General features: G+C 36.7%; 3 protein-coding genes, 1 long non-coding RNA gene and 1 pseudogene across 4 annotated transcripts; 3 read left to right on the forward strand and 2 right to left on the reverse strand.

The window, feature by feature from the left end:
• Window positions 1–2,768: 2,768 nt before the first annotated feature.
• Window positions 2,769–3,564, forward strand: LOC103937960 (major strawberry allergen Fra a 1-3-like). The gene has a single exon (XM_009347948.3). It carries the CDS (start codon window positions 2,858–2,860, stop codon window positions 3,335–3,337), a length of 480 nt encoding a protein of 159 aa, XP_009346223.1. The 5' UTR covers window positions 2,769–2,857; the 3' UTR covers window positions 3,338–3,564.
• Window positions 3,565–7,259: 3,695 nt separating this feature from the next.
• LOC103939038 lies at window positions 7,260–10,475 on the forward strand. Its single transcript, XM_009349091.3, has 6 exons — window positions 7,260–7,655; window positions 7,874–8,085; window positions 9,005–9,290; window positions 9,389–9,474; window positions 9,564–9,655; window positions 9,764–10,475. The coding sequence occupies exons 1-6, from the start codon at window positions 7,401–7,403 to the stop codon at window positions 10,015–10,017; spliced, it is 1,185 nt and encodes a 394-aa protein (XP_009347366.2). The 5' UTR covers window positions 7,260–7,400; the 3' UTR covers window positions 10,018–10,475.
• A 1,252-nt stretch (window positions 10,476–11,727) lies between these two features.
• On the reverse strand, window positions 11,728–14,244 carry LOC125477449 (protein DEHYDRATION-INDUCED 19 homolog 4-like). Its single transcript, XM_048584578.1, has 5 exons — window positions 14,102–14,244; window positions 13,862–14,001; window positions 13,003–13,080; window positions 12,295–12,548; window positions 11,728–12,028 (listed from the first exon to the last, which is right to left on the reverse strand). Exons 1-5 carry the CDS (start codon window positions 14,169–14,171, stop codon window positions 11,923–11,925), a joined length of 648 nt encoding a protein of 215 aa, XP_048440535.1. The 5' UTR covers window positions 14,172–14,244; the 3' UTR covers window positions 11,728–11,922.
• A 3,772-nt stretch (window positions 14,245–18,016) lies between these two features.
• On the reverse strand, window positions 18,017–19,161 carry LOC125477382 (annotated as a pseudogene).
• A 1,538-nt stretch (window positions 19,162–20,699) lies between these two features.
• On the forward strand, window positions 20,700–23,371 carry LOC108868522. Its single transcript, XR_007258519.1, has 4 exons — window positions 20,700–20,953; window positions 21,048–21,191; window positions 21,292–21,628; window positions 22,611–23,371. It is a non-coding gene; the product is annotated as an uncharacterized LOC108868522 (long non-coding RNA).
• Window positions 23,372–25,444: the final 2,073 nt, after the last annotated feature.

Here is a 25,444-nt window from a genome sequence, read left to right on the forward strand (position 1 = left end):
TGCTCTCAAGGGTTGCATGGTTTTTCAAAGGGTTTTCACAAAACTTAATGAATCTTGCATGTTTATATATGATCTGACCATCACAGAAGGATTGCATGTTAGATATACGTTTTTACTTGAATATCACAAGGAAAATATATATTAGGAAAACCTAACTTTCAAAGCATGTATGTAGAAATTCATAAGTAATTGGTGAAATTGCATTTGTTAAGAGGACGGCAGAACCCTAGGCTTTTACAATTTGGTTTTCAAAACGTTTTCCTTTGTTTTCTTTACTTTTCTAATTTCTTTAACCTTTTTAATTAAACTCGTTTTTATTATTTTTAAATTCAAAATCAACTTTTTCCAATCTTTGTTTTCAAATAATTAATTAAGATTTGGTACTTACATAAATTATTCATTTAATCCCCGTAGAAAACGACCTTACTTGAGCTGCTATACTATGACAACCTTGTACTCTTGCAAGTATTTTTTTTAAATATTTTTATCCTTACTTTTGCATGTGGTAAAAATCCCTATCATTATGTAACAAAATATTGGATTATAATCTGTAGATGGAAATTAGATCATACAGCACTCACATTAACCTTTCAATATAGGTTTTCGTTTTTGGTGTACCTTTCATAAATGGGGACCAGCTGACCAAGGGAAAGCGACCTGAGAAACAATGAAATTCATCACGTCCTCTTAGATTTTCTAATTTTCAATTCAAATGGTTTTGTTATTAATCACGGGGAAGTGTAGTATATACTGTCGTTTATGTGCATGGAACATGTGCGTAGGTGCAATTTGATTTAAAATACACTGCTGGCGATCAGGTCGATCGTGGGTTGTCCCTCACTACTGAACAATGCTTATGCCGATCGATTGTTATTAGCATTCCAAAAATCACATTCTACACTTCAAACTTTCTATATTAGGAAAGAAAAATACACTTATGAGGAGTGTAGAATGAAATTTTTGAAGTATCAATAACACTTCCCAAAAAAAAAGATAAACGGCTAATTATTAGTGTTTAACCAGATAAAATAATTGCTTATATCATATAGTTTGTCGGTGCAGCCCCAGTTGGTTCCAAATTTGAATACACAACCAAAAAAAAACAGAGAGTTGTTGAGGAGAATATCGCACATTGGAGAGATGAAGTTTCCGTCAAAAGATGTAGAAAACGTCTCCATTATTGCATTCCGCCATTTTTTTTCACAGCTTCTCATATCCTTCTCCTTAAATCTCTCTTTGCTTTTTGGGACTTCTCCTCCAGATTAAATATAACAGTATTTTTTTTAAATAAAAAAATTGGAAACAAAATGTTGAATTTATGTTATTTTGGCCATAAAAATTAGATAATAATTAATTTTGATAGGGTTTCAAAAGTCATTTTATAAAAGGTTAAATATGTCACTAAAATTTCCAATAAAAGTGGGTGGGAAAATAAGGTTGAAGGTGGGTTTATCATCACTCTAAATAAGGTTTTTATCACAAATGGTCTCCATCATCAAGATGATCTCTGAAGTTGAAAATCAATCAATGTAGTCCCTGAAAATAAGTGTCGCAAATCAATATAGTCCTTCCATTATAATTATGTTAAAAATTTCATTAAGTGTTGATGTGGCACATAAATAGGCCCCACAAGATTTACAGGTTTTTATCACAAATAGTTCCTGAAATTGACTCACACCATCAAGATGGCCCCTGAAATTGATCTACACCATCAAGATGGTCCCTAAAATTGAAAATCGATAAATGTAATCTTTAAAAATAGGTGTCACAAATCAATATGATCATTCCGCTTCAATTCTGTAAAAAAAAAATTGTTATATGCTGATGTGGGTTTAATAATTAATTTAAAAAGTTGTCTAAATATCTTTTTGCACAATAGAATTTTTTTTTATAGTAAGACGTACTCCAAAGAGAGATCTCTTCCATAAATTCTCAAAGGCACAAAACTTAACCAAGGTCCAAGAGGGGATTTAGAAAGAAAAATACATTTATGAGAAGTGCATAATGAGATCTTTGGAGTGTCAATGACATGTCCCTAAATTTTTACTAAAACTGTAGGATCTGTGTTCTTGGTCCTTGGTGAGGCTCTCCCAAAAATGTTACAACGGAATAGATAGCCTCTAACTTCAAGTTATATTGAAGGTATTGATTTTTCATTTGGAAGGGAAGAGAAGAGACTATTGATACACTAAACTTCTCCATTCTAATCATACCATTTTGGAAAAGAATTGCAATGGGTAAATTTTCTTCTTAAGTAATTCATCTCCTACCTCTATGTTTGCCACAAAATTTTTCATTTTTCCTTTTAACATATCTTGAAAAGTAATGGTTTATCCATTCCAATCCAATCCTTTTTACCCAATGAGGCCCACTTGATAATCCTTTTACCTTCAAATGATAGTAGTTTTAGCATTGTAAGCTTTCACACGCATGTAATTAGTGGTTAATGTATATTTCTTTTAATAGTAGGAAATGATCTTACGAGATTAACTCTTCGAAAATAGTCACATGCGTTGCAAAAAGGAATGACAGTGAAAAGAAGATAAACTGATTGCAAATCCTTGAATTTTATTCTATAGCTAGACACACAAGAAAGAAACACTACACATTTACAAGAATACTACCTTAATTACAATATGCACTTCCAGAAGTTCAAGTTAGGTGGCCTTGACTTACATTTCAAGATGGGCTAGCTGCAATTGGTCAAAATTAATTGCCCATCGTTTGATCAACCTTCAGCCTCTCCCTATAAATACCATACCTCCTCCCTCACTTCTTCACAACTCAAAATCTCCCATTACACCATCTTCCTTTTCATCAATTTTTTTTTCTCACTTTCCAAACACTTCGCAAAATCATGGGTGTTTTCACGTACGAATTCGAGTTCACTTCCGTCATCCCCCCTGCTAGGTTGTACAATGCCTTTGTTCTTGATGCTGACAACCTCATCCCTAAAATTGCACCACAGGCAGTGAAGAGCACTGAGATCCTTGAAGGAGATGGCGGAGTTGGAACAATTAAGAAGATCAACTTCGGTGAAGGTAGCACATATAGCTATGTGAAGCACAGAATCGATGGGGTTGACAAAGACAACTTTGTGTACCAGTACAGTGTCATTGAGGGAGATGCAATCTCTGAGACAATTGAAAAAATCTCTTATGAGACTAAGTTGGTGGCTTCCGGCAGCGGTTCCGTTATCAAGAGCACCAGCCACTACCATACCAAGGGTGATGTTGAGATTAAGGAAGAGCATGTCAAGGCTGGCAAAGAGAAGGCCTCACACCTCTTCAAGTTGATTGAGAACTACCTCTTGGAGCACCAGGATGCCTATAACTAAATTCGTCTGCCCCTACAATGATTTTCTAAGTATTGATAAAAAAAACTTTGTGTCCTCTTTGGTATCAATTAATGAATTGTCCGTGTGGTCTTCATTTTCTTTCTTTTCTTTTTTTTTTACTTCTAAAACACTATTCTGGCTTGTAATTGGAGCTTTTATTGAAGACTGAATATTGTATTTCCTTACATTTATCAATGAATAAAAGGAAAATCATGGATTTGATAATATATTTGAATGTTTCTTTTTAACAATAGGTTTGATGAGTTGGTCTCCGTAAGTGTGGCCATGTTGAAATTCAGGAAGGGTGGCAGCTGTAAGTCTTGAGAGCCGACCCTCTTAGGCATCAAAGATGCCTCCTTAAGGATTCGTCTTTGGCACCACATCAAATAAGAGGTGACCATTTAACAAACCCAAGGTATTTAACATCTAATTAGGGCCCAATTTAAGCATGCACATCCTAAATACGGAATCATTTTTCTAAATGACATGCTCATTATAAGTAATTTATTTCAAATCTATACCGGCTGTGGGGAGAGGCTTGTTGGTCGAAGTTACCAGCCTAGGCCGAAGCTGCGGAGTTGCTGTTTAGAGTGCTATCTATAACGTGCTGTGACCAGCGGGGTCAGAGTCTCCTTTGAAATATTTAACCCGAGGCGGAGTGGTTGATCAGGCGGAACCTCCAACGTTAAACCCAGAGCAATGGGTCATCTCCGATCCGCGATCAAAGTCGATACTCAGAGTGGAGGTGGCTCAGGCCTGAAAGGTCGAAGTTCAGCTACTGGGGATTGCTCAGAGTGGATTGGATCAGTGATTCCGCGTTGGTCACTCTGACCCGCGGGCCACCTACGAGCAGCTCCAATAAATTTTACGGAGTTCAATTAGTTAGTGGGGACTTGACTTGCATTTCAACGTGGGCCACCTGCGAGCAGCTCCAGCGGGACCAAATCCCCTTGCGAGTGGGCAATCTAATCCATTCATTCCCCCTCAAAAACCCTCGAGCCCAATCCAGGGATCCAGGGGAGCCCGATTCTTCCATCAAGGCGATAATCCACTGGTCCAGTGCCTAGCCTATGTAACATAAGGCTGATGTCATCGTGACGTCAGCCACAACTTAAATTATTAATTCATTAAAAAAATTAAAAAAAAATTATATAAATACATAACCATGTTCTTTTTTCTTTTTCTTTTTTTATTTTTTTATTTTTTTATTTTATAACAATGTTCTTTCACTTTATCCTATATTTCAATATTTTCAAATACTTTCAACCAATTTTTTATTATTATCCGTAAATAAAAATAATATTTTAATAGCAATAGCATGAACTATTCAGTTTATAAGTGCAGATGCACTTGAGCAGTTACTGTTCACTAAAGCAGTTATTGTTCACATAGGGGAATTGAGTTGCTTATAGTGGAAATGCTCTGTCAAACATTGATTGCTCATCGAACAAACAGTTGTTATGAACAATAATTGAGGTCCGTCGACCTTGTGGTAAGCGGCGTATTTTTTTATTCAATATCCAGATGGCCCCTCCCTTCCCCTTGACAAAAATCCGAAATTACATGTACACAAATTAATGGTTCCCACGCCAATGAATAGAACCAAGCAGGAACTAGCATAAATAAACCTTTTGATCAACCCTCAGCCTCACTCTAAAAATACATAGCTCCTCCCTCACTTCTTCGCAGCTCAAAATCTTCCATTACATCATCTTCCTTTTCATCAAAATTTTTTCACTTTCCAAACACTTCGCAGAATCATGGGTGTTTTCACATACGAATCTGAGTTCACCTCCGTCATCCCCCCTAGGTTGTTCAATGCGATTGCTCTTGATGGTGATGAACTCACCGCCAAGCTTGCACCACAGGCAGTGAAGAGCGTTTAGATCCTTGAAGGAGATGGCTGAGCTGGAACCGTTATGAAGATCAGTTTCGGTGAAAGTAGCACATACGGCTACGTGAAAAAAAGAATTGATGTGATTGACAAGGAGAATTTTGTGTATAAGTATAGTATGATTGAGGGAGATGTTATCTCTGAGACAATTGAGAAGATCTCTTATGAGACTATGTTGGTGGCTTCCAGCCGGCAACTGTTTAATCATCAAGCACACCTGCAACTAGCACACCAAAGGTGATGTTGAAATCAAGGAAGAGCATCTCAAGGCTGGCAAAGAGAAGGCTTCCCACCTCTTGAAGTTGGTTGAGAACTATTGATCAAAACTTTGTGTCCTCTTTAGCATCAATGAATTGTGTGGTTTTCGTTTCTTTATTTTTAACTTCTGGAATACTATTTTGGCTTGTAATTCGAGATTTTGAATGAAGAGTGAATATTGTATTTCCTTACATTTACAAATGAATAAAAAGAAAATCACGGGGGTTTGATAATATGTTTGCTTTTTTTTTTTTTATGCACCTTGGTAATGAATTTAAAGCTTCATTTTATAACTATATAATGTGACCCAAACTTACATATGTAATTCATATTAATCACCAACTGATCTTTTTACGAGCAAATTTCAATCACCTAAAGATCATAATAAACTTATATAATATCCAAGTGGTTAGAGTGTTGGATTTTCATCATGTGTTCCGAGTTCGAAACTCCTTATCTTTTAAATTATTGTAATAGTTATGAATGATGCACATTCCCTCAATAATAATATATAAAATAAATAAATAATAACCCAAACCTGACCCAATCCTTCCCAACCATACCCGACCATCCCAACCCAGACCTGACCCAATTGATTCGAGCTCTACATAAACCTCTCCCGCAAAAACGAACAGTGGTGATCGATTCCGTTCGAGAATTTCTCAAAAGCAAAACAGTATTATCATAGGTTAGGCCACATTTGGAAGCGGAGCTTTTTGAAATTTAGAAATATCTAAATTTCTATGTTTATGAATTCAAATAAGAGAATTTGTGCAAGTTAATACATAAATTTTAAATTACAAATTTATTTCCTTCGTTCAAACATAATGTTATTGACCAGGGCTAACTAAATGAGTTGAGCCAACTGCTATAAGACAAAGACTACAATTCCAGAAGTGATTCCTATCTCTCACATAAAACGAAATGACTATTTTGAAGCATCATATCTACAATTCACAAGTGATTCCTATTTCTCACACAAAACAAAACGATGATTTTAAAGCATCATAGTTTCCAAATAGATGACCTGACCACGGCACGGCGAGGCCTACATCGTTAACCTAAGGATCATAACACAAATGAGTCTCATCTAACATATAAGGCGACCGGTTAATGCAATTAAAGAATCCCATTTCGTTTTTCTTGTAAACCACTTAGCAATTCACACCATAAATACACTCATGAGTGTAAAGAGTGTTGGAAACCTCAAACTGATGCTCATTTACAAGTAACTCAAGCTTGGGATCACTAAAGCTCAATTTGTGGTTTTTGAGATTGGCATAATTCTTTATTTTGGTCACTGAAATGTAAAATCAATAGAAGTAGTCCCTGAGTTTATTCACCGTCAATCGTTATAATCATTCAATAAAAATCTCCAGTAAATCATTGTGTCTCATTGTTTATTAAATTGAGAGTATTTTTGTCACTTTATGAAGAACCAAAATGATTGAACGATGTACAAAATCAATGACTACTTATATCGATTTCAAATCTCAGATACGAAAGTAAAAAGATATATCAATCTCACGGATCATTTTATCTAAAATACATTTATAAAATCAAGGAGCAATCGTCTGTCAAAGGGCCGGTTCAAGGCCCACATAAATTGGACTGGTCATGCCCACCCATTTGCCCTTACAAACGCATCCCAGGGTAGACTCGCACAAGTCAGTTCGTTTGAGGTTACACTTTGGACCGGGACAAGCACGTCCATTTCAAACAGGAGAGGACAGTGTAGTAATTTCACAGACATCGTATATACAGAGTTCTTCTGGAACGAACCCCACAAGAACACGCAGAAGCTGTTCTCGACTCTTCGTTTTCCTTCGGTTTCCCAAAAACAAAATCCCTTCAGCTTTCCGTCTGCTCTCGAAACAGTTTCACCCTGTCTACTGAATTCGGTTTTCTCCAATGTCCGGCGTTTCGATTGCTCGGATTCGGGGAGATAATCGGTTCTACAACCCGCCAGCTGTACGACAACGGCAGCAGCAGCAGCAGCGACAAAAGCTACAGGAAGAGAAGCATCAGAGGCAGTCGGTGGACTCAGACGACTGTGCGACTTCATACAGTTCTGGTTCAGGTCGGGAAGTGGTGAGCAATGCTACGAATTTGGATCGGTTTTTGGAGTACACCACACCTGTGGTTGTGGCCCAGTATTTTCCGAAGGTACTGCAAAATCAATCTTAAAATTTTCTTTTGGATTCGAAACTTTAACAGAGATTGAAATTTTGGGCATGTGCCATCGCTGAGAATTTTATATTTTGTTATCTGTTAAACTTGGATTGAAGTTTTCAACTTTAAAATTTCTTGTTTTGGGTTGCGGTGCATTGTGTTTGTAATTGTGTAGAAGTGGTTCTTATGTGTTTCCATTTGGTGATGGATAGACAAGTGTGGAGGGATGGAGGACTCGTGAGTCAGAATTACATCCGTACTTTGTGCTTGGAGATTTATGGGAATCTTTCAAGGAGTGGAGCGCTTACGGTGCGGGTGTTCCTCTTGTGTTGAATGGGAGTGACTCTGTTATCCAGTACTATGTTCCTTACTTGTCCGCTATTCAGCTCTATGTTGACCCATCAAAGCCCTCAACGAGAATAAGGTGAGCAATATATCAAAGTATTGACACTTTCAATCAATTCAAATTATCATTTAATGTTGCTGCTCATTTCTAACTTATGGGTTAGACATGAATGTCATTACGTGGGGAAACTGTCCGAGGAAATTTGAATTTAGTGAGGTAGATTCTGCTGTTCATTTTGATGTGATCAATTTATTTGTAATCGTTAGTTACCTGATAATAAGACAGATCTATAAATGTATGATGGTTAAGTAATCTCATCCGCTATTGCAGATACAACTTGGTTGATTCGGTTACAATTTTTATCTACTTATAGTTATGGCTTAGAGTATACGAGGATAGGAAATGTCGTCTTATCAATCTATGTTGAGAAAATGGCTGTGGTAGTAGACAGTGGGAAAGATATATTGTGATGATAGGTTGTGAAAGACGAAATATGGTAGTGGAGTGCTGTTGGTTGAGACGGAAGTGAGACATCTTGTAAACAATGGGTGACAAGATCTTTGATATAATTCATGGTAGCGTACTTGGATATGGTGTTACTTGGTGTTTAGGTGAGACGTCTGGTGGTTTATGGCTTAATCTCAACTTGAATTGGCAAAACATTGCACGGAATTACATGCTGAGGGCTAGTTTGAACTGTATTTTTCCTTTCTTTAGTGAAACATGCTAGTACTGGAGCCAAAGAATTACCTATCTTTATCATTTGTGAGATAAATTGTGCAGAGGCTCCGTGCATGCTAAGAACTAGTTTTAAATGTATTTTTCCTTTAGTGAAACACACTAGTACTGGAGCCAAAAAAATTACCAATTTTAGGTAGTTGTGAGTTAAATTGTGCATAGAGGTACACAAAATCAATGTTCACTCAGATGAAATCAATCTGTTGGCTAGTAAGTGTTCTTGTTACATAATTTTCCACATGTGTGCATGTTGTTACAGGAGGCCTGGTGATGAGAGTGATGCAGAGTCATCGCGGGAGACAAGTAGCAACGGCAGCAGTGATTATGGAACAAAAAGAGGATTTAACAATGTTCCTTATAGTGCTTTAAGTTGGCAGAATGCTGCAGATGTAAATGGCCATGGTTGGAATAAAACCTTACCGAGAAATAAACCCTTAAATGGTTCCTCAAGTGATGAAAGTGGTGAGGCTTGCAACCCTAGTGAGCTTATATTTGAATATATGGAGCATGATCAACCATTTGGTCGTGAACCTTTGGTTGATAAGGCAAGTCACGCATCATCTCAGAACACTTAATACATTGAGTTTTCCTTTTTCATTTATGAGTTTGATGGTAACATGCACTCATCGCTACCTTCCAACAGATTTCAGTTCTTGCATCTCAATTTCCAGAGCTGAGGACATACAGGAGCTGTGATTTATCACCTTCTAGTTGGCTTTCTGTAGCCTGGTATGCTTTATTTTACTCCTCGTAAACACAGGATTGATGCATATGCTATCATAAATCTAAAATCGTTTCTGTGTATGTTCTTGTTAAAGGTATCCGATATATAGGATACCTACAGGTCCAACATTGCAGAGCCTAGATGCATGCTTCTTGACCTTTCATTCCCTATCGATTCCCACAAAGGGTACATCTCTCTCTATCTCTATGTACATACGTATTATATATTTGTGTACATTCATGCACTTGCTTGTTTTGCAAATCACGTTATAATATATCATGTTGTCGGGAGCAGGTGCAAGCGCTGATAGACTTCAGTGTGGTGGTGCACGATCTAGAGACAATCAAAATGCCGATTTCAAACTATCATTGCCAATCCTTGGGCTTGCTTCGTACAAGTTCAAGGTTTCCTTTTGGAATCCTAATGGAGTTTACAAATGCCCGAAGGCTGATTCTCTATTGCAAGCGGCTGACAATTGGCTCAGGCGATTGCAAGTTAATCATCCTGATTTCAATTTCTTTGTGTCGCACAGCATTCCAAAGAGGTGAGAAGGGAATTTATCTATAATCAGCTTGCAGTTGTCATCCCAGTGTAAAAGGGATAAAACCGACTGATGACGAAAACTCTATTCACCGGCCGGTTTTTCATGTTATTGGTTGGATACCAGTTCGCACTCCTGTCTTTATATTACACAGACGTGGCCCTTGATATCTTATATTATCATCAAAGCAGAATTAAGAGTGATTTTGGCTAAGCCCGATTCGGAAAGCCAGCTTGTCCCTTCCCATTTTAAGCATAATATTAGTGTGCAATTTATGCAAATATGTGTTATTTAGTGAAAACAACTCACGAGAGTATTACTTCCACGGCACGGGTACATATGCAGCGCATCTACGTTGAGGTTATGCAGACCACTGTATTTACTGCAGCATTTATTCTTTTTCTTCTGAAAATTTGAAACATGCACATTTATGTTATTGAAAAATTGAAGGATTTAGCTATAATACTTACGTGTGTTCAATATAATCATCAGTTCAGCCATCAAATGATTATGTATATAATATACATAATTCAAATGAATTACATATAATTACTAGATGGTGATTATATTAAATGGATATAAATATTTGTAGCCAATCCTAAATTGAAAGCTTTAATCAACCTGAAAGACAAATTTGCTATATCTGGTTTGGTATTGATAGAATCATATAGACTCAAAACTTATGTTTATAGCAAAACGCCGAGCCTTGATGCTTCCAAAACAGTAAAGATGGCAACCTACCATATACTCTTGAATAATGGTACTTTTGTGTACCACAAACTTCGAGTTCAAGCTTCGAACCCTCAACTACCACTTAAGTTAAATCCTTGTATAAACCAATGGAGGAAATTAATTGCAACATCACGTGACACTGAGTTGTTGACGTCGTTTTGACAATTTACTTGAACGTCAATAAGATTTGATTTCGAGCAAATAATTTCTAGCAAGTGGTCGTTTTACATTCTCTTTTGCTTTGCATGCACTTATCTTTCTTTTTTTTTCTATTCTGAGAATTAAACAAATCAAAAGAAATCAATTGACAAAAAACCCTCAGTTTATGATTTTCACAATTTTGTTTACTTTGTTTGCATATTGCACTCACATCCCCCTCCCCTCACACCCAACACATAAAATCTACGAAATCTTATTCATGTATGAAAAAAATGTGCAAACCATCCCTTGTGACATCACACCCAACGTAGAAAATCTATAAAACCTTATTTATGTATGAAAAAATGTGCAAACTATCCCTTGTGACATCAAGGCGTCGCTTGGTGTCTAGAATTTGATTGAAATATCTGTTATGTTCAAAACATGTTCAATGAAGAAATGAAAAAAATCATGTCTCAATTGAAAATAAAAAATAAATTACTCATTAAGAAAACTTATTCGCTCCAATCCTTGAAATGAAAAGATCAGAAGGATAAATTTCTTTCATGTCAAACTCCTTCCAAATGAAAAATCACTCACCCCTCCCCACTACCTTCAATGAACTTTCCCACTCAAATCCAATCGTGGACACTAATTTATGAGCTATCAACTCGAATCTTATTCTTAGACACCAAACGAGCCTAAAGTGCCCCTATGCCATATCTAACCTAAAATGTCACTATTCCATTTGATTTTGTATCCCCAACTTGGGATCAGTGCAAATTAATTCCCTGACAACCTTTGGCAAGTTATCAAGAACATATAGAAAGATAGCAAACACAGAAAGTGGATATATTATTCCATATTTTCATTATGCACATAAAGGTTTGAGTACATTATAAATAGATAGATGTTGATCTGATCATCTAACTATTACCGCTTGTTACGTAAATAGCACCACGTTCTTCCCTCTCGTATTACTTAGGTCTGTGCTCTGATCCTATTAACTTATCATTTCCACAACTCCCACTACACTATTAACTCATAAATCATCAAAAATAGTCGACATCAGCAATCCTTGAACAAACTCACACCTCCGCGCTTGCTCCTCTTGGTCCTTGCGAGATAACGGTGGCTGTTGAACGCTTCTGTTGCAACCATAGACCAGTGTTAGACCTTGAAGAAATCATAGTAAATTCACCGCACACAACGGAAACATGTAAGTAAGCACGCATGATATATCTGTTGTATATCCAGACCTCAACACAATCCCTTAATCCTATCCCTACTTATCTGTTGTTCTATATTGCGAAACAAAAAACACGATAGAGGACTCTCATTTATTACTCAGGCACCAAAAACATAAAAAGAAAAGAAAAAGATAAAAGTTGTAAAGTGGTGATAATGGTCATACCTTTCTGAGACCACTTCCTTTGTGCTCTCCTTCACAAAAGATGGTTCAACTGAAGGATGGGTCTGTGTACTGACATCCTCATCAACCGTGGGAGGGTTATATATAAAAGAAGACAACAAAGGATCAGCTTCAGTGTTTGAGGAAAGGAACGAAGACCCTCCTAGAAGGGATTGTAAACTTCCTTCCCGCAGCTCTTTCCTTAATATAGAAAATGTTGACCCAGATCCCCTGCGAAGTTTCCTCTTGCGCTGAACGTAATGTATAGTCAAGGAGCACATGACCCTTACTTAGGACTTAAAAATATTGACAATCTCAAAATAAACATGGAAGCGAGAGTTATCAAAGTTTTTATGCAGGAAAAATACCATGGCAGCAGAGTAGAGTGACTGATGGAAATACAGTAAGTGTCAACAAAAGGAACAAGGTCATGGTGACAATCAATCACATTTAATAACTAGTCTGCTTGCTGGCCAGACACATTAAGATATGCGAGAGTGATTTAGATACTCGAACATAATTTTTGCTGAAATTGAGGAAATTTTAAGGATAAAGGTTTTATGATTCCTGTCAAGCCGTTATTTAGATGGCTTTAACCAACTACTAAACGATAAAAATCCTCCTTGCATTAACCGACCAATTTTTATGGCACAATGAGCATGCATGTAAATCATAACCAAACCAAACACAGAAGTCCAAACAAAAGGATATCTTTAACAAACTCCCATGTTGCGTAGTAATATGGCTAACAAGGTTTGCTCCCACCCTTTTCGCACAAACTGGACAGACCTGCCAAATGGAAAGGAATGAACATTTAGTTCCATAAACGAGAGAACATCCCAAACAATAACAATGGGCAAGATCATAAACAATCCAAGAGGAACATTACTTCCATTCTATTAATTAAAACACCAATTAGACCTGAAAGATTATATATCTGCATATCAACAAAGAAAGTAACTACAAGCTTGGCTCAAACCCATCATAAAGACATAGTCCTCAACCCAACACACAAAACTAGCAATGAAGAATACCAAATTGTCGGTCTATTAAAGCCAACATTGTCGGTCACCATCATATACTACATGAACCACATAAGCAGTCATAACAAACTCACTAAAATGACCCCTCAATATAGCCCACTAATTTGCAACTCAACCCTACTCAAAATGGAAGTCCTACTCGACAAACAAACCCCTTCCACAAGCAGAGCCAAACCCCAAGAGAAAACCAAGTAAACTGCTAGCATCCTTTTGCATGACTCGACAATGATACCTTTCTCTCCCCAGAGAAGTTCACTCACTCTCTACGGGCTCATACAGCTTCTTTGTAAATTACAAAACTAGTGCAACAATCACAACAAACAACTGCTGCTTTCTAAGCCAAAACGAAAACCAGACTACCAACAAAACGAAATCATTTAAATTTATAAGGGAAAAAGAACGGAAAGCTCGACAGTTGTATTTTCACACATTTAAAACAACCACTTTCCGAATTAAGCTAGAAACTAATTAATTACACTGTAAAACTTCAAATTAAACAAAAAAATAAGTGAAATTGAACAAAATACCCCGTTCTTAGCCTCCAGCGGATGCTCCTCATCGATGTGGCAGCAAAGCCCAACGACATCAAAATCCTCGGCGCAAAAAGGACACAAAAACTCGGCCTTTAAATCATCGTCCCCGTCAGTTTCTTCGTGCGAAAACAGATCTGCACCAACCAACCACAATCAACACCCCCAAAAACCAACCCATAAAAAGAAATCGACAACAAACAATGAACACTGCCAGGAACAGTTCGGTAAACTCACCGGATCGCGACAGGTACCGCCTCGACGAGGGGGTCGAGAAGAGACTGCTCCACGAATTATCAGAGTCCATTTCTTTTGCAGTGCAAAATCAAATCACGGCGACAGCGAATTCGGAGCTCCAATCGGAATTTGGGGTCCGAATTTGTGAAATTTGAAACCCTAGAAAAAAAAAATTGGAGACGGTAGATAAAGCGAGTGTGGTGTGAGAGTGTGAGGAAGCGCCCAAGAAATTGCGAGTGAAGAGAGAGAGCACGCAGCAGAGACTCTCCACAGAACTTCCGGAGCGGGTTAAACCGCGTTTTATAGGACCCACGTGCCGGAAATGCCCTCGCACATTCCGGTGAATTTCGGGGGATGCCACTATCTACCTGAGCCCTGCGATTGTTCTACGCAGTGGATTTCATTGGACGGATGACGTGTGGACGGTGTGGTGAATTTATAGGTTTTATCTCTTTTGGGGTTTCTTCAATTGAGATTGGACAGATTTTAGTTCTTCTAATAAATTTACAAGTATTTAATTAAAATTTTAATAATTTTTTCAAATATAATGTGTATTTAGTCATTATTTTAAGATAATTTATTAACCTCCTTAAAAACAATAATATTATTTTTACCATGTAATTGTACCACAATTATATATCACCTTAGATGACATCTGATTTGATTGTTCACGTCATTTCAATTAATCATAACTTTTATTCAATTAAAATCAGTTTAAAAAACCAATAATTAAAATAAAAAAAAACCAATAATTAAAATAAATAAAATAAAAAACCGCTTAAATTATGACTGGAGTTTACGAGGAGTTTGGTTCCACAACTTCTTTGGGTTGTACGGAGGGTAGTATTTTTGTTTACCACCATTTAGTGTGGTGTATGTTCATTATTCTATTTATCACCGTTAGATGAGTTTAAATTTCAAGATTTGTGTGTAGGGAATAGGAACAAATCTCAAAATTCAAGCTCATCTAACGATGATGAGTATACACCACATTAAATGGTGGTGAGAAAAAATGCACTCTTTTATGAGGAAAATTTCATGCCAATTCTTCACCACCACAATCTAAATCAACTTGGTTTTTTAAATGATGGAAAATTTCATGTGCAATTTTTCCAGCTGCGTGCACCTTTGAAATTCAACACCAAAACCTTCAGAATTGATCCGAATGTTGTAACTTACTACAATCTCTAACATAACAAAATTCCGTTTTGTTTCAAATTTTATATTACAACAAACCCAATTATTTCTTTGAATCTCGGGAACAATTTGACCGAATGTTAGCATGGGTACTCAGATTTTAGAACTTGGGTAGTGATTGCAGAATCTAATTAACGTTATAGTCTTTAAAGTGAAAGATTCATAATTTTTCTGCACAATTCAATTTCAGTAGTTGAAGTGCAAATAACAAAATTCCCGCACATTGCAATGGAGGACGTAGAAATTAAATTGAAATAGCTTAATTCTTTCTAGCTAAACAACACTAAGCAATTAAATGAACAAAAATATGAGAGTGAGAGAGAGAGAGACCGATGGAGTTTCTCGGGGGTTCTCAGGCGGATCACAAATTGAACGGAGGAGGACGCGAGGGTCAAAGATCGGAGGAGGAGCAAAACCCAGATAGCCCATCGGTCGTTGGAGCTCCGAGGAGTCTGCTTTCAAGTCTTCTCCTTCCTTCCCCTTATCTTTCACGACTTCCTTCTCCTTCTCTTTCTCTTTGATTGTTTTTTAAATTAATCATTTAATTGTTAGTTTTTTAAATTGATTTTAATTGAATAAACTGATTAATTTAAATGATGTAGATGTTTACATCAAATGTCACATAAGATGGTATATAATTGTGGTGCAATTACATGGTAAGAATAGTATTACTCCTTTAAAAATCTGGTTGTATTTAAACATGATTTTAAATAAGTTTATTACATTTTAGGTATATTTAATGAACTTTTATTTTAAATAATTTTAAAAAGTTGAGGAATTTTAGTGTATTGAAATTTTTTTGTATTGTATTTCAAGCATTCACAAACGTCTCATCTTTCTGAGATTTCAAAAGAATTGAATCAAAGTTTTATGTAAAATTTCTACAAATCAGTTAAACTCTATTAAAATTGAATTTTATAAATTTATTATATAAAATCCATCAATATTCATGAATTTATATAACTCTATCTATTCCATGAAAGCTCTACAAGCCACTTGGTTGATTTTGTGACATGACGCGGTTTTAGCTTTTCATGATCTCGCCTTCACTCACACGTTATGAAGTTTTGATAAAGTAATCTATCAGGGAAAATTGGAACTAAAATGTCGACGTCCGTTTGTTGGCAGATAGGACAAAATGATGAATTTTAGTCATAGATGTCACTTAATATCACAGTTTAGTAGTGTTCGTACTCATTTGTAAGTGAGAAATTTTAGATTCGACTCTCGTCAAAGACACATTTGAACCACATTATTGCTAGCTCATTGTGAGACTTAGCACACTCCTTCACTCTTGTTTGGCAATGGTTAATTGTATTTGGATGAGATATTAACTTTAGGCTTAATTGTAATAATAGTTTTTGAACCTTATTCCTAGTTTAATTTTATATCACGAACTCTTATATTAGTCTCTTTAGTCTTCGAACTTAACAATATATTTACAATTAGTTATTTTCGCTAACGTCGTCTATTTTTCCATTACATTTAGAGGTATATTAGAAACTTCCTACCAACATTAAAATCGCATTGCCCAGTATTTACAATTGCTAAAGTCCAACCATTTTCATTTTTGCATATTTAAAGTTCAAATTTCAATTTGTTTAATGTTTTAGACATTAATTGTCACTTAATACCTTGGTCTAGTGGTATTCTTCTTAATTTATAAGTGGGAAGTCTTAGGTTTGGTTCTCACCAAAAACGAATTTGAAGCACATTATTATGGCTAGTCCATTGTGAGTCTTAGCTTAGTCCCCCACACTTTATTGTAGATAATATCATTTGTTAAAACAAAAAATTTAGATATTAATTTATAAAATTTTATTTGTTTTTTAGTTTTTTCTATTGTTTTTTGAAGTTTTAAGTTAAAATTTCTAATATACCTCTAAATTTAAGGAAAAATACACGACGTTAGTGAAAGAACCAATTGTACAATACATTGTTAAATCCATGGACTAAAGAAACCAATATGAGAATTCAGGGTCTAAAATTAAACTAAAGGTAAAGTTCAAAAATAATTGCTACAATTAAGTCTTAACCTTTAAAGTATATATGTTTAGTTATAAGGAATAGATAATTGTGAATATAATTGTCATCACTTCATGTTATGTTTAGTAACAACCAATGAATGAAAAGATACATCGTTCTCACATCGGCTATGGGCGTTGCATACCTGAAAAATTAGATATGGGATAAACTAAGAGAGAGATTGTTTATCTCTTGCACATACCGGTTCATGACTACTCAGACTTCAAGCAACTAAATATGCCATAAATAAGATTCGTCTTGCTTCACAAACAATTCTTTGTAGATTGATTTACATTAGTGTTAAGCTAAATAGAATTCAAGGGTTAAACTAGACTCGTTTAGTTGGAGAACTAAGACTCAGTATACAAGTCAGTCAGTACTATGGTCCGGTGATATTCATCTTCACTTGTAAATGAAAGGTCTTATGTTCGAATCTTGTAGATTGCGAATTTGATACCAAATTAGGTTGTCATTACATGACTTAACCAACCCCCTTAGTATAAAATATATCGTTATACTAAAAAAAAAGACTCAGGACATAAATTTGGGGGTAAAGGAGTTGTTATAAGCTCTCCAGAACATTTATAGAAATATAGAAGACAAATTGAGTATGACGACTTTTTTTAAAGATTTTGGTATTTATTTTGCAGTCATTACTACGGATTATTAACTTATGCTTGCAGATTAAGTTGTTCATGCTTCTTCTTCTTAAGTAACACTGCGGACAGAAGACTTGAAACTCCGCTGCAAAAGGTCGGCGACGCCAAGGTTGAGGTCAGAAGTCATGTTTGGAAGTATCGACGACGGCAAGTTGACATCCGCCATGGCCCTGTGTTTTGGACCCTCTCTAGAGATCTTGTACAACTCACTAAGTCCATCAGGAGAGATCTCTGGAGGAACCCTTGGTCTGTCAATAGCATTATTCGAACCCACTGTTCGTTTTTCCTTCTTTGAGTGCTATTTTAATTAATCTAATCTAAACTAAGGGAGGAGTTTCGAACATAGGTGTAGAGAAGAGCGCACTGCTCTATCCAACTTGTCTACGCAGTCTGTGAAAGAACTTGCATTGTTTATAGCTCTCAACTCGTGCCAGAGCGAGGGTGTCCACTGTCCAGAAACTGCCAGTCAGGAGGAATTTCGAACGAGCAGGAGCTGAATTCCCTGATCAAGAAGTGCAAATCGAAGCGCCGTACATTGTGAGCTGCAAATAAAAGTCTCTCCTGGTAGTTGCCGGCTTCTGATGTATTAAAAAGAATCGGAATCAACTCCCACCATCCTACACAATATATTCTAACCAGTTATTGCTGCCAATTCTTCCTGATGAAGAATGTAAAACTGCCGCAAGTAACCTAACGTATAATGAGTGGCTCCACTACTAATTGTGTCGACGCCTTTTGCGTAAAACCGCTATTAGCCGCAGATTAAAATTTTCAAGGGGAAAGTAGAAGGAGGTGAAAGAATAGCAAACCTCGGGACATCTGAATGTGTCACCATGTCAGTTGTTATACCGTTGATGCTAGAATTTGGAGCATGTTGTTGAGGGTTCATCAGGGTTTGGAAGCAACTGTTAGCGTGATTTCAGTAACATGTCCTTTCTTTCTGCAATCCATTGGTTTCAAGATCCAGAACAAATATTTTCACAAGATCATCCAAAACACTGTAGTCCAAAATCTTGGTTGAGCATCGGAGAATTGTATGCTTCTGAAGCATTTCAAAGGTGATTTGCTTAGAGTAGTGGTTGCTAGTGTTGTTCTTCCTAAAGATGCTAATCGAGAGAAGGTGATTGGACTCCAATTAGTTACTTGCAAGTTGGAATAGCACATGGAGCACGCCCCCATTTCTCCTCAGCGACCGGAAAATATAATTTAACAAACCATAAGATTTGTAGCCATTTCGAAGGGACTTGGCAATTAACAGAGGTTGAATAATTCAACTTTCTAACAAGAACCGAAATACCAGTGGCATTTTTGAGTTACTTAAATCAGGCAAATTCAATCCTGATTGTCTTTTGTAGCTACTAACAATGCCACAGTGTTCATGCTCAAAATTAATGTGGGTTAGGTCAGTTTGACAGCCGATCCCTTGCACCCAAATCGAAATCCTCTGTCCCCAGGGCCGTCCCTTTGCGCCCGAGTTAAAATCCCCTATCCCCATCACTAGGGCAAGCTTCTTCCTTCAAGTTTAACGTTTTGAACTCCAGCATGTGACCCAATTTTATGTATTGTTTTTAATTTCATTTTTCCGTTTTGAAAAATAAGCACATACCATTTACACTTAGTGCGGTCCATGCCATTTTAGGAATCTGCAATGCCAACCTGATCTTCTTTTATTCATCAAGACAAACCCTTAACAACAAAAAGGATCGCCTTTCACATGTAATTATTTTTTGCTTAGCTTCTTCTCGAAAAAGTATGACCCCTAGCCTTCACCATCATTCATTTGAAATTCTCTTTCTCTCACTTCCTCTTGGCCTCTTTCTTTTTCAATTCTAGGTCTCTCTATTACTAGTGAAGGGGCGAATATATTTGCAATTCAAGGTAAGCATAAACAAACTATGAGTTTAATTTTTTTAAGTTGGTAAACTTGAATTTATATTTCATTGTTGTAGATATATTATGTTTGATGTGTTACTTTTTTGTTCTGGTAAAGATGTTCATAAATGACAATATGATAATATATTTAAGAATTAATTATAAATGGATTTTTATCACAACTTGTCCCTGAAATTAACATTCACCATCAAAATGGTCATTGAAATTGAAAATCAATCAATGTAGTCTCTTAAAATAGATGTCTCAAATCAATGTGGTCATTCCGTCACAATTATGTTAAAATTTTCGTTAAGTGTTGATGTGGCACATAAATGGGCCCACAAGATTTACAAATTTTTATGACGAATGGTTCCTGAAATTGAATCACACCATAAAGATGTTCCCTGAAATTGACTTACACCATCAAGACGGTCCCTAAAGTTGAAAATCGATGAATGTAGTTCTTGAAAATAATTGTCGCAAATCAATATGATCATTCTGCCACAATTTTGTAAAATTTTTTATTATGTGCTTTTGTGGGTTTAATAGTTAATCTAAAAAGTTGTCTAAATACCTTTTTGCCAATGGAATTTTTTTCTTCTTATAGTAGGACCTACTCTGAAGAGAAATCTCTTCTATAAATTTTCAAAGGCATAAGGCTTAACCAAGGCCTAAGATGCGATTTGGAAATAGTTTTCAACCAATAACAGACACACCTTGGATTTAATTTCATTATCTCAAGAGAGACATCGTCATTCTTTGAGTCACTAGTGTGACATCCCGTCCCGAGATTATAAAAACGTACGTGTGAATTTACCTTTTTACCCCTAGTTTGTTATATTTACGTTTAGTGTGTTTTGTGTGGTGTTGACAATGGTAGGGTCACACACACACACTCTTATTCTCTCCCGGGATTCCCTCTCCCACTGTCTCTTCTCTGTTTCTTTTCTCTCTCTCTCTCTCCCGAGCTCCATTCATTCTTCTTCCTTCTGAAAACGTACGGACAACACACACATCACCCAAACCTTGATGGATCGAAGGAACCAAGGGCATTTTTGGACTCGTGAAGCTCGTACGAGTACAACCATACCATTTTCAGGTGAGAAATCCTTCGTTTTCATGTCGATTCGAGGTAGTCCGATTTAGGTACCATTCATGCAAACTTAAACTAGCGTGTTTTTGGGATTTTTAAGCTTGTAGATGTCTTAGTGAGGTCCCAAGGAGCCTCGGAATACTTCGTTGGAGAAGTTTGGACGTCGAGATCATTGTGGTCAAAGTTGGCCGGAGCTTTCGAGGCTTTTTCCGGATAATCCACGGCGAGTTAGGGGTCGAGGCAGGTATGGATGTGTTCGTATCGTCAATACCTTCATTTTGATATATAGTACGTCGAAAATGGTTAAGAAATGAAGAAGTTATGACACTTTGAAGTTTACCCAGAAATTCCGGCAAAACACCCACCTCCGGCGAAACCAGTCCGGCGACGCGAGGAAGAAGACGCGCGCGTGGGCAGCGCGTATACTGGGCGCGTGGGGCGCGTGGGACCTCCAAATTGAGTTCTGAAAATTGTCACGCGTTCGTGACGTCGTGTAGATCACCGTGGTATATTCACACACTCAAATCGAGCAACGTATGAGAAAGTTATTGATGAATGTTTGGTGTATGCGCGTTAAATAACGATAATTTGGTTACTTTTTGTATAGGTGAAAATTATACAGAAGAAGAATGTAACCAATCTAGGGGAGGCTCAGGGACCCACGAGACGTCGATGTGATCAGTGAGTGGGCAGTTATTTTTCAGTATATAAATATATACGTATGCTTGACGTATTTCTCAGAAAACGTATTTTAAAAGAAATACGAATTAAATATCCTGTCATATATGCATCATATTTTAATATGTGCATTACCATAATTATGCATACTGTTGCATGGTGCTGAGGAGGCCCAGGTAAGCTACATTTGAAATACTTTGAAATACATTTGAGATACGTACTAAATACATTTGATATACGTATGAAATACGTTTGGAATACGATTGAAATACTATCATCACATGCATTAGTAGTGGCATACATTTATATATGCGTATTTGGTGCTGTGGACGCACAGGTAAGTGCCAGGTAAGTGGTATTCATGTTTGTATTCAGTAGTAGCTTGAGATGCTTAGAGAGCTCATAATCTGCACCCCCGGTGTTAGTGCTCCCGCCCGTGGCCAGGGCATAGCCTTCACGTGATGTTCACCTCCCGCACCACACGCTCAGCTTGGATCCAAGTTAGGTGCACAGCCTGTCGTACATACCACATTAGGTGGTTCCGACTCGTAGGTGACCCGCGATTGATCGCACAGCTTCACGTGATCGTAGCACTAGAGCGTATATATATTACACCAAGCCTGTCGTACAGACCACGTTAGGTGGTTCCGACTCGTGTGCAGATTCAGTTATTGAGTTGAGATTGGAGCTCTATATGCAGCCGTACAGGTCACGTTAGGTGACTCCCGGCTGCCAGATTATATGTTATTGATATGAGTTATGCTTGAGCACTTACATTTCATTATGAGTTTCCGACATGGCATATTCTTGAGCATGAATGATATACCCTTGAGCATGTTTGGCATATCTATACATACGTATATATGTTTATTTTCTGGGAAGTATACTTGTTTTACGGCGAGGGGTTAGTATATTCAAAGAGAAAAGAAGGTTTTGAATAAGTTTGTTTTACTGACCCACTCAACTTTGTTTTGCGCCCCTCCAGGTTTAAGATATCAGAGCTTGGTGGCTACGAGGAATCCAACGGTGTTCTGACAGAATGGACAAAAATTAGGACTCACTTTTGGGTGTTTCATCTTAGAAATTGTATCTTTAAAGCTTCCGTACTGTGTAAATGGTTACGTCACTCTCACGTGACGGCCAGCATGCCCTCCTTCGGGACGGGGTGTGTCAACTAGACCATCAAGGAAGCGCCGAACAAGCTTTCCAAAATTAAGGTTGTGAGGATGTTAGTCGCCTAAATGTTAACGGTGATGTCCCAGAAGTCGTTGCCAATCAGCCAAGTCGTCACTAAAGGTGATCTCGACTCAGGTTCAATTCGGTGAAGGGTTTCGAAGTCTACAAAGGTGGGTGTATTGAGATTTTTTATTTTTTATTTTTTAGAGAATAGACAGGGAAGGAGGTAGAGGAACGTGGACTGGGATCGGAGGTGATTACATGACTGTGTTTTAGGGTTGACAACTTTTTATTAACTATTAAATTATTAAACCTATTTGTAATTTTTTTTTTAATTTAATTAGACTTGTGTGATCCATTTATATGTCATATCAGCACATAATAAAAATTTTGACAGAATTTGATGTCGTGGGTCAATTTTAGAGACCAATTTAACGTCACGGTCAATTTCAATGATCAATTGTGATTAAAAAAAAAAAGACTTATGAGACCTATATATGTATCACATCAGCACTTAATGAAAATTTTAACAAAATTGTGATGGAATGACCACGTTGATTTGTGACACATTTTCAAGGACTACATTGATTGATTTTCAATTTCATGAATCATCTTGATGGTGAGGGTTAATTTCAAAGATTATTTGTGATAAAAACACATTATAAATAAAAATACAAATTATATGATCACTATGCATTGAAAGACCTATGAATTGAAGGACCTTCTAACAAGGACTCACCTAGATCTTAGGGTTAGCCCTTCCCGTTTCGTAACTAGAATAGTTTAAAATAGAAAACCGCCTGGTAAAGAAAACATCAACTTGAAGTATTTCATTTGCCTGATGTGTTCGAAACGGGAAAGAAACTACATTTCATTTGCAGATTTGCTTGAAGCTGGAAAAAAAAATAGCTGTTGTGATTATATAGGAAGGGGGAGTGGGGGTGAGAGCAGCACTTGCGGAACCCATGTCAAGGCAAGGTCCTCCTCCGCCCTCTGCCCTCTGCACTACCAGAGTCCCCGAGCTGTGGGCGAAGAAATTTTTTAATACACATATTCCATCATTTATATAATAACATTTATTATACTATTCTGTTTCGATCACATTGAAAAATCTGTTATGTGCACGCGATTTGCCGTCTTTAAGTAACTGAGTTTCAGAATTTGGCGCTTCACTATTTCCTCATGCTCTCTCCAGTTTTGGGCCTTTTGGATATGTAGCATTTGATGTGATATGTTTTGCATGTTAGGCTTTGAATAATATAGGCCCTTTGTCATTTTCCCTTTGTTGGGCCATTGTATAGGAAACCTCATTCCTTCACCTCGCTTTTTTATTCTTCACGTTGAGTGATTGGTAAAGAGCAGGTATACTTAGGTGCACAATCTGTGGCATTCCAGTTAGGATTGCCGAATCTTCATTATATGCTAGTCACGACCGCAAGAGTTTGTATTTTACATAACAATTTAAAGACTATTTCACAAAAGCATTCAAGTTTAGGTAATTCATGTGTCGAACAAATTGACGGTTTTAATACCAATTAAGATTTTTATGAAGAGAATGATATTTTTAGACCATAGTACTACTTGCTATTTAAAATCTTAGTTAAGTAAGGCTGACACGCAAACATACAATATATGATGCATTATCGTTATTTAACTCATATTATGAATTATCAACCAAATATCAACACTATCTAGAACATGTGACAAAGCACTACTCTTTTAAATCCCTTTTAATTAGTAACTAAAAAGTGGGAAAATTGTAAGTTAATATAGGGATTAATTGGCAACGTGCGAGTTGTTATTGACAAATTAAAACAAGCTTAAGGATCATTAGCTACATGTCCAGTGCGAGGCAAAGATGATCAAATCCTTAAACCGATTTTGTGAATAAATATGTGATAATCCGTCGTGGAAAGTGGGACGCAGGATCTCGCAGGTGCTGCTTCGGTTATGTTATGTTAACTTGCACCATGTCCATGTGCATTCATCCTAGGAAAATAGATAAATAAATAATTTAGACCATGTGCATGCACCTAAATATTGTTTTATAGGGGAAACAACTTTGTTGTGGTGGTTGTTTTCTGTGGCCACCGGCCGCCGGCCACACCGTTGCAATATAGCCATATAGGACGATGACTTTCAATTATGCAGTCATCATATATAAGAGTGCATTGTGCAATTTGTGTTGATTCCTTCAATAGTTTTATTGGGAAAAAGTAATATACCTAGATCGAAAACGGTATAACTTAAGAGATTCTTTTTTGCAACCATTTCAATATATGACAAGTCTATTGGATGAGTGAATCACTTTTTCAACATATGGAAAATAATAATAGGCTAAGAGCATCTCTAAAGGAAATGTTAAAATGTTCACATAAGATATAACAGTAAAAAAAGAACACACTAATGTTCTCCAACCAAAATGTCAAATCCTATGTGTCGATGACATGGATTGACAGCAAGAGAGTTGCTGTCAAATTTGACAGCAGTTTCAAAAATAATTATGAATGCTTTTTATTAATTTTTTTATTGGTTTAATCATCATATCAATTAATGTTGTTGTTAACCCATTTCCCCTTTGTTCAATCGAGGTAAGTGAACGGTCCCCTCTTGTTAAAAAGAAATGATGAACGGTCCAAATTT

This window comes from the organism of the source record quoted next, unplaced genomic scaffold, assembly GCF_019419815.1.
Source record: "Pyrus x bretschneideri cultivar Hongxiangsu unplaced genomic scaffold, Pyrus_bretschneideri_v1 Contig21, whole genome shotgun sequence".
In the NCBI taxonomy this organism is placed as follows: domain Eukaryota; kingdom Viridiplantae; phylum Streptophyta; class Magnoliopsida; order Rosales; family Rosaceae; genus Pyrus; species Pyrus x bretschneideri.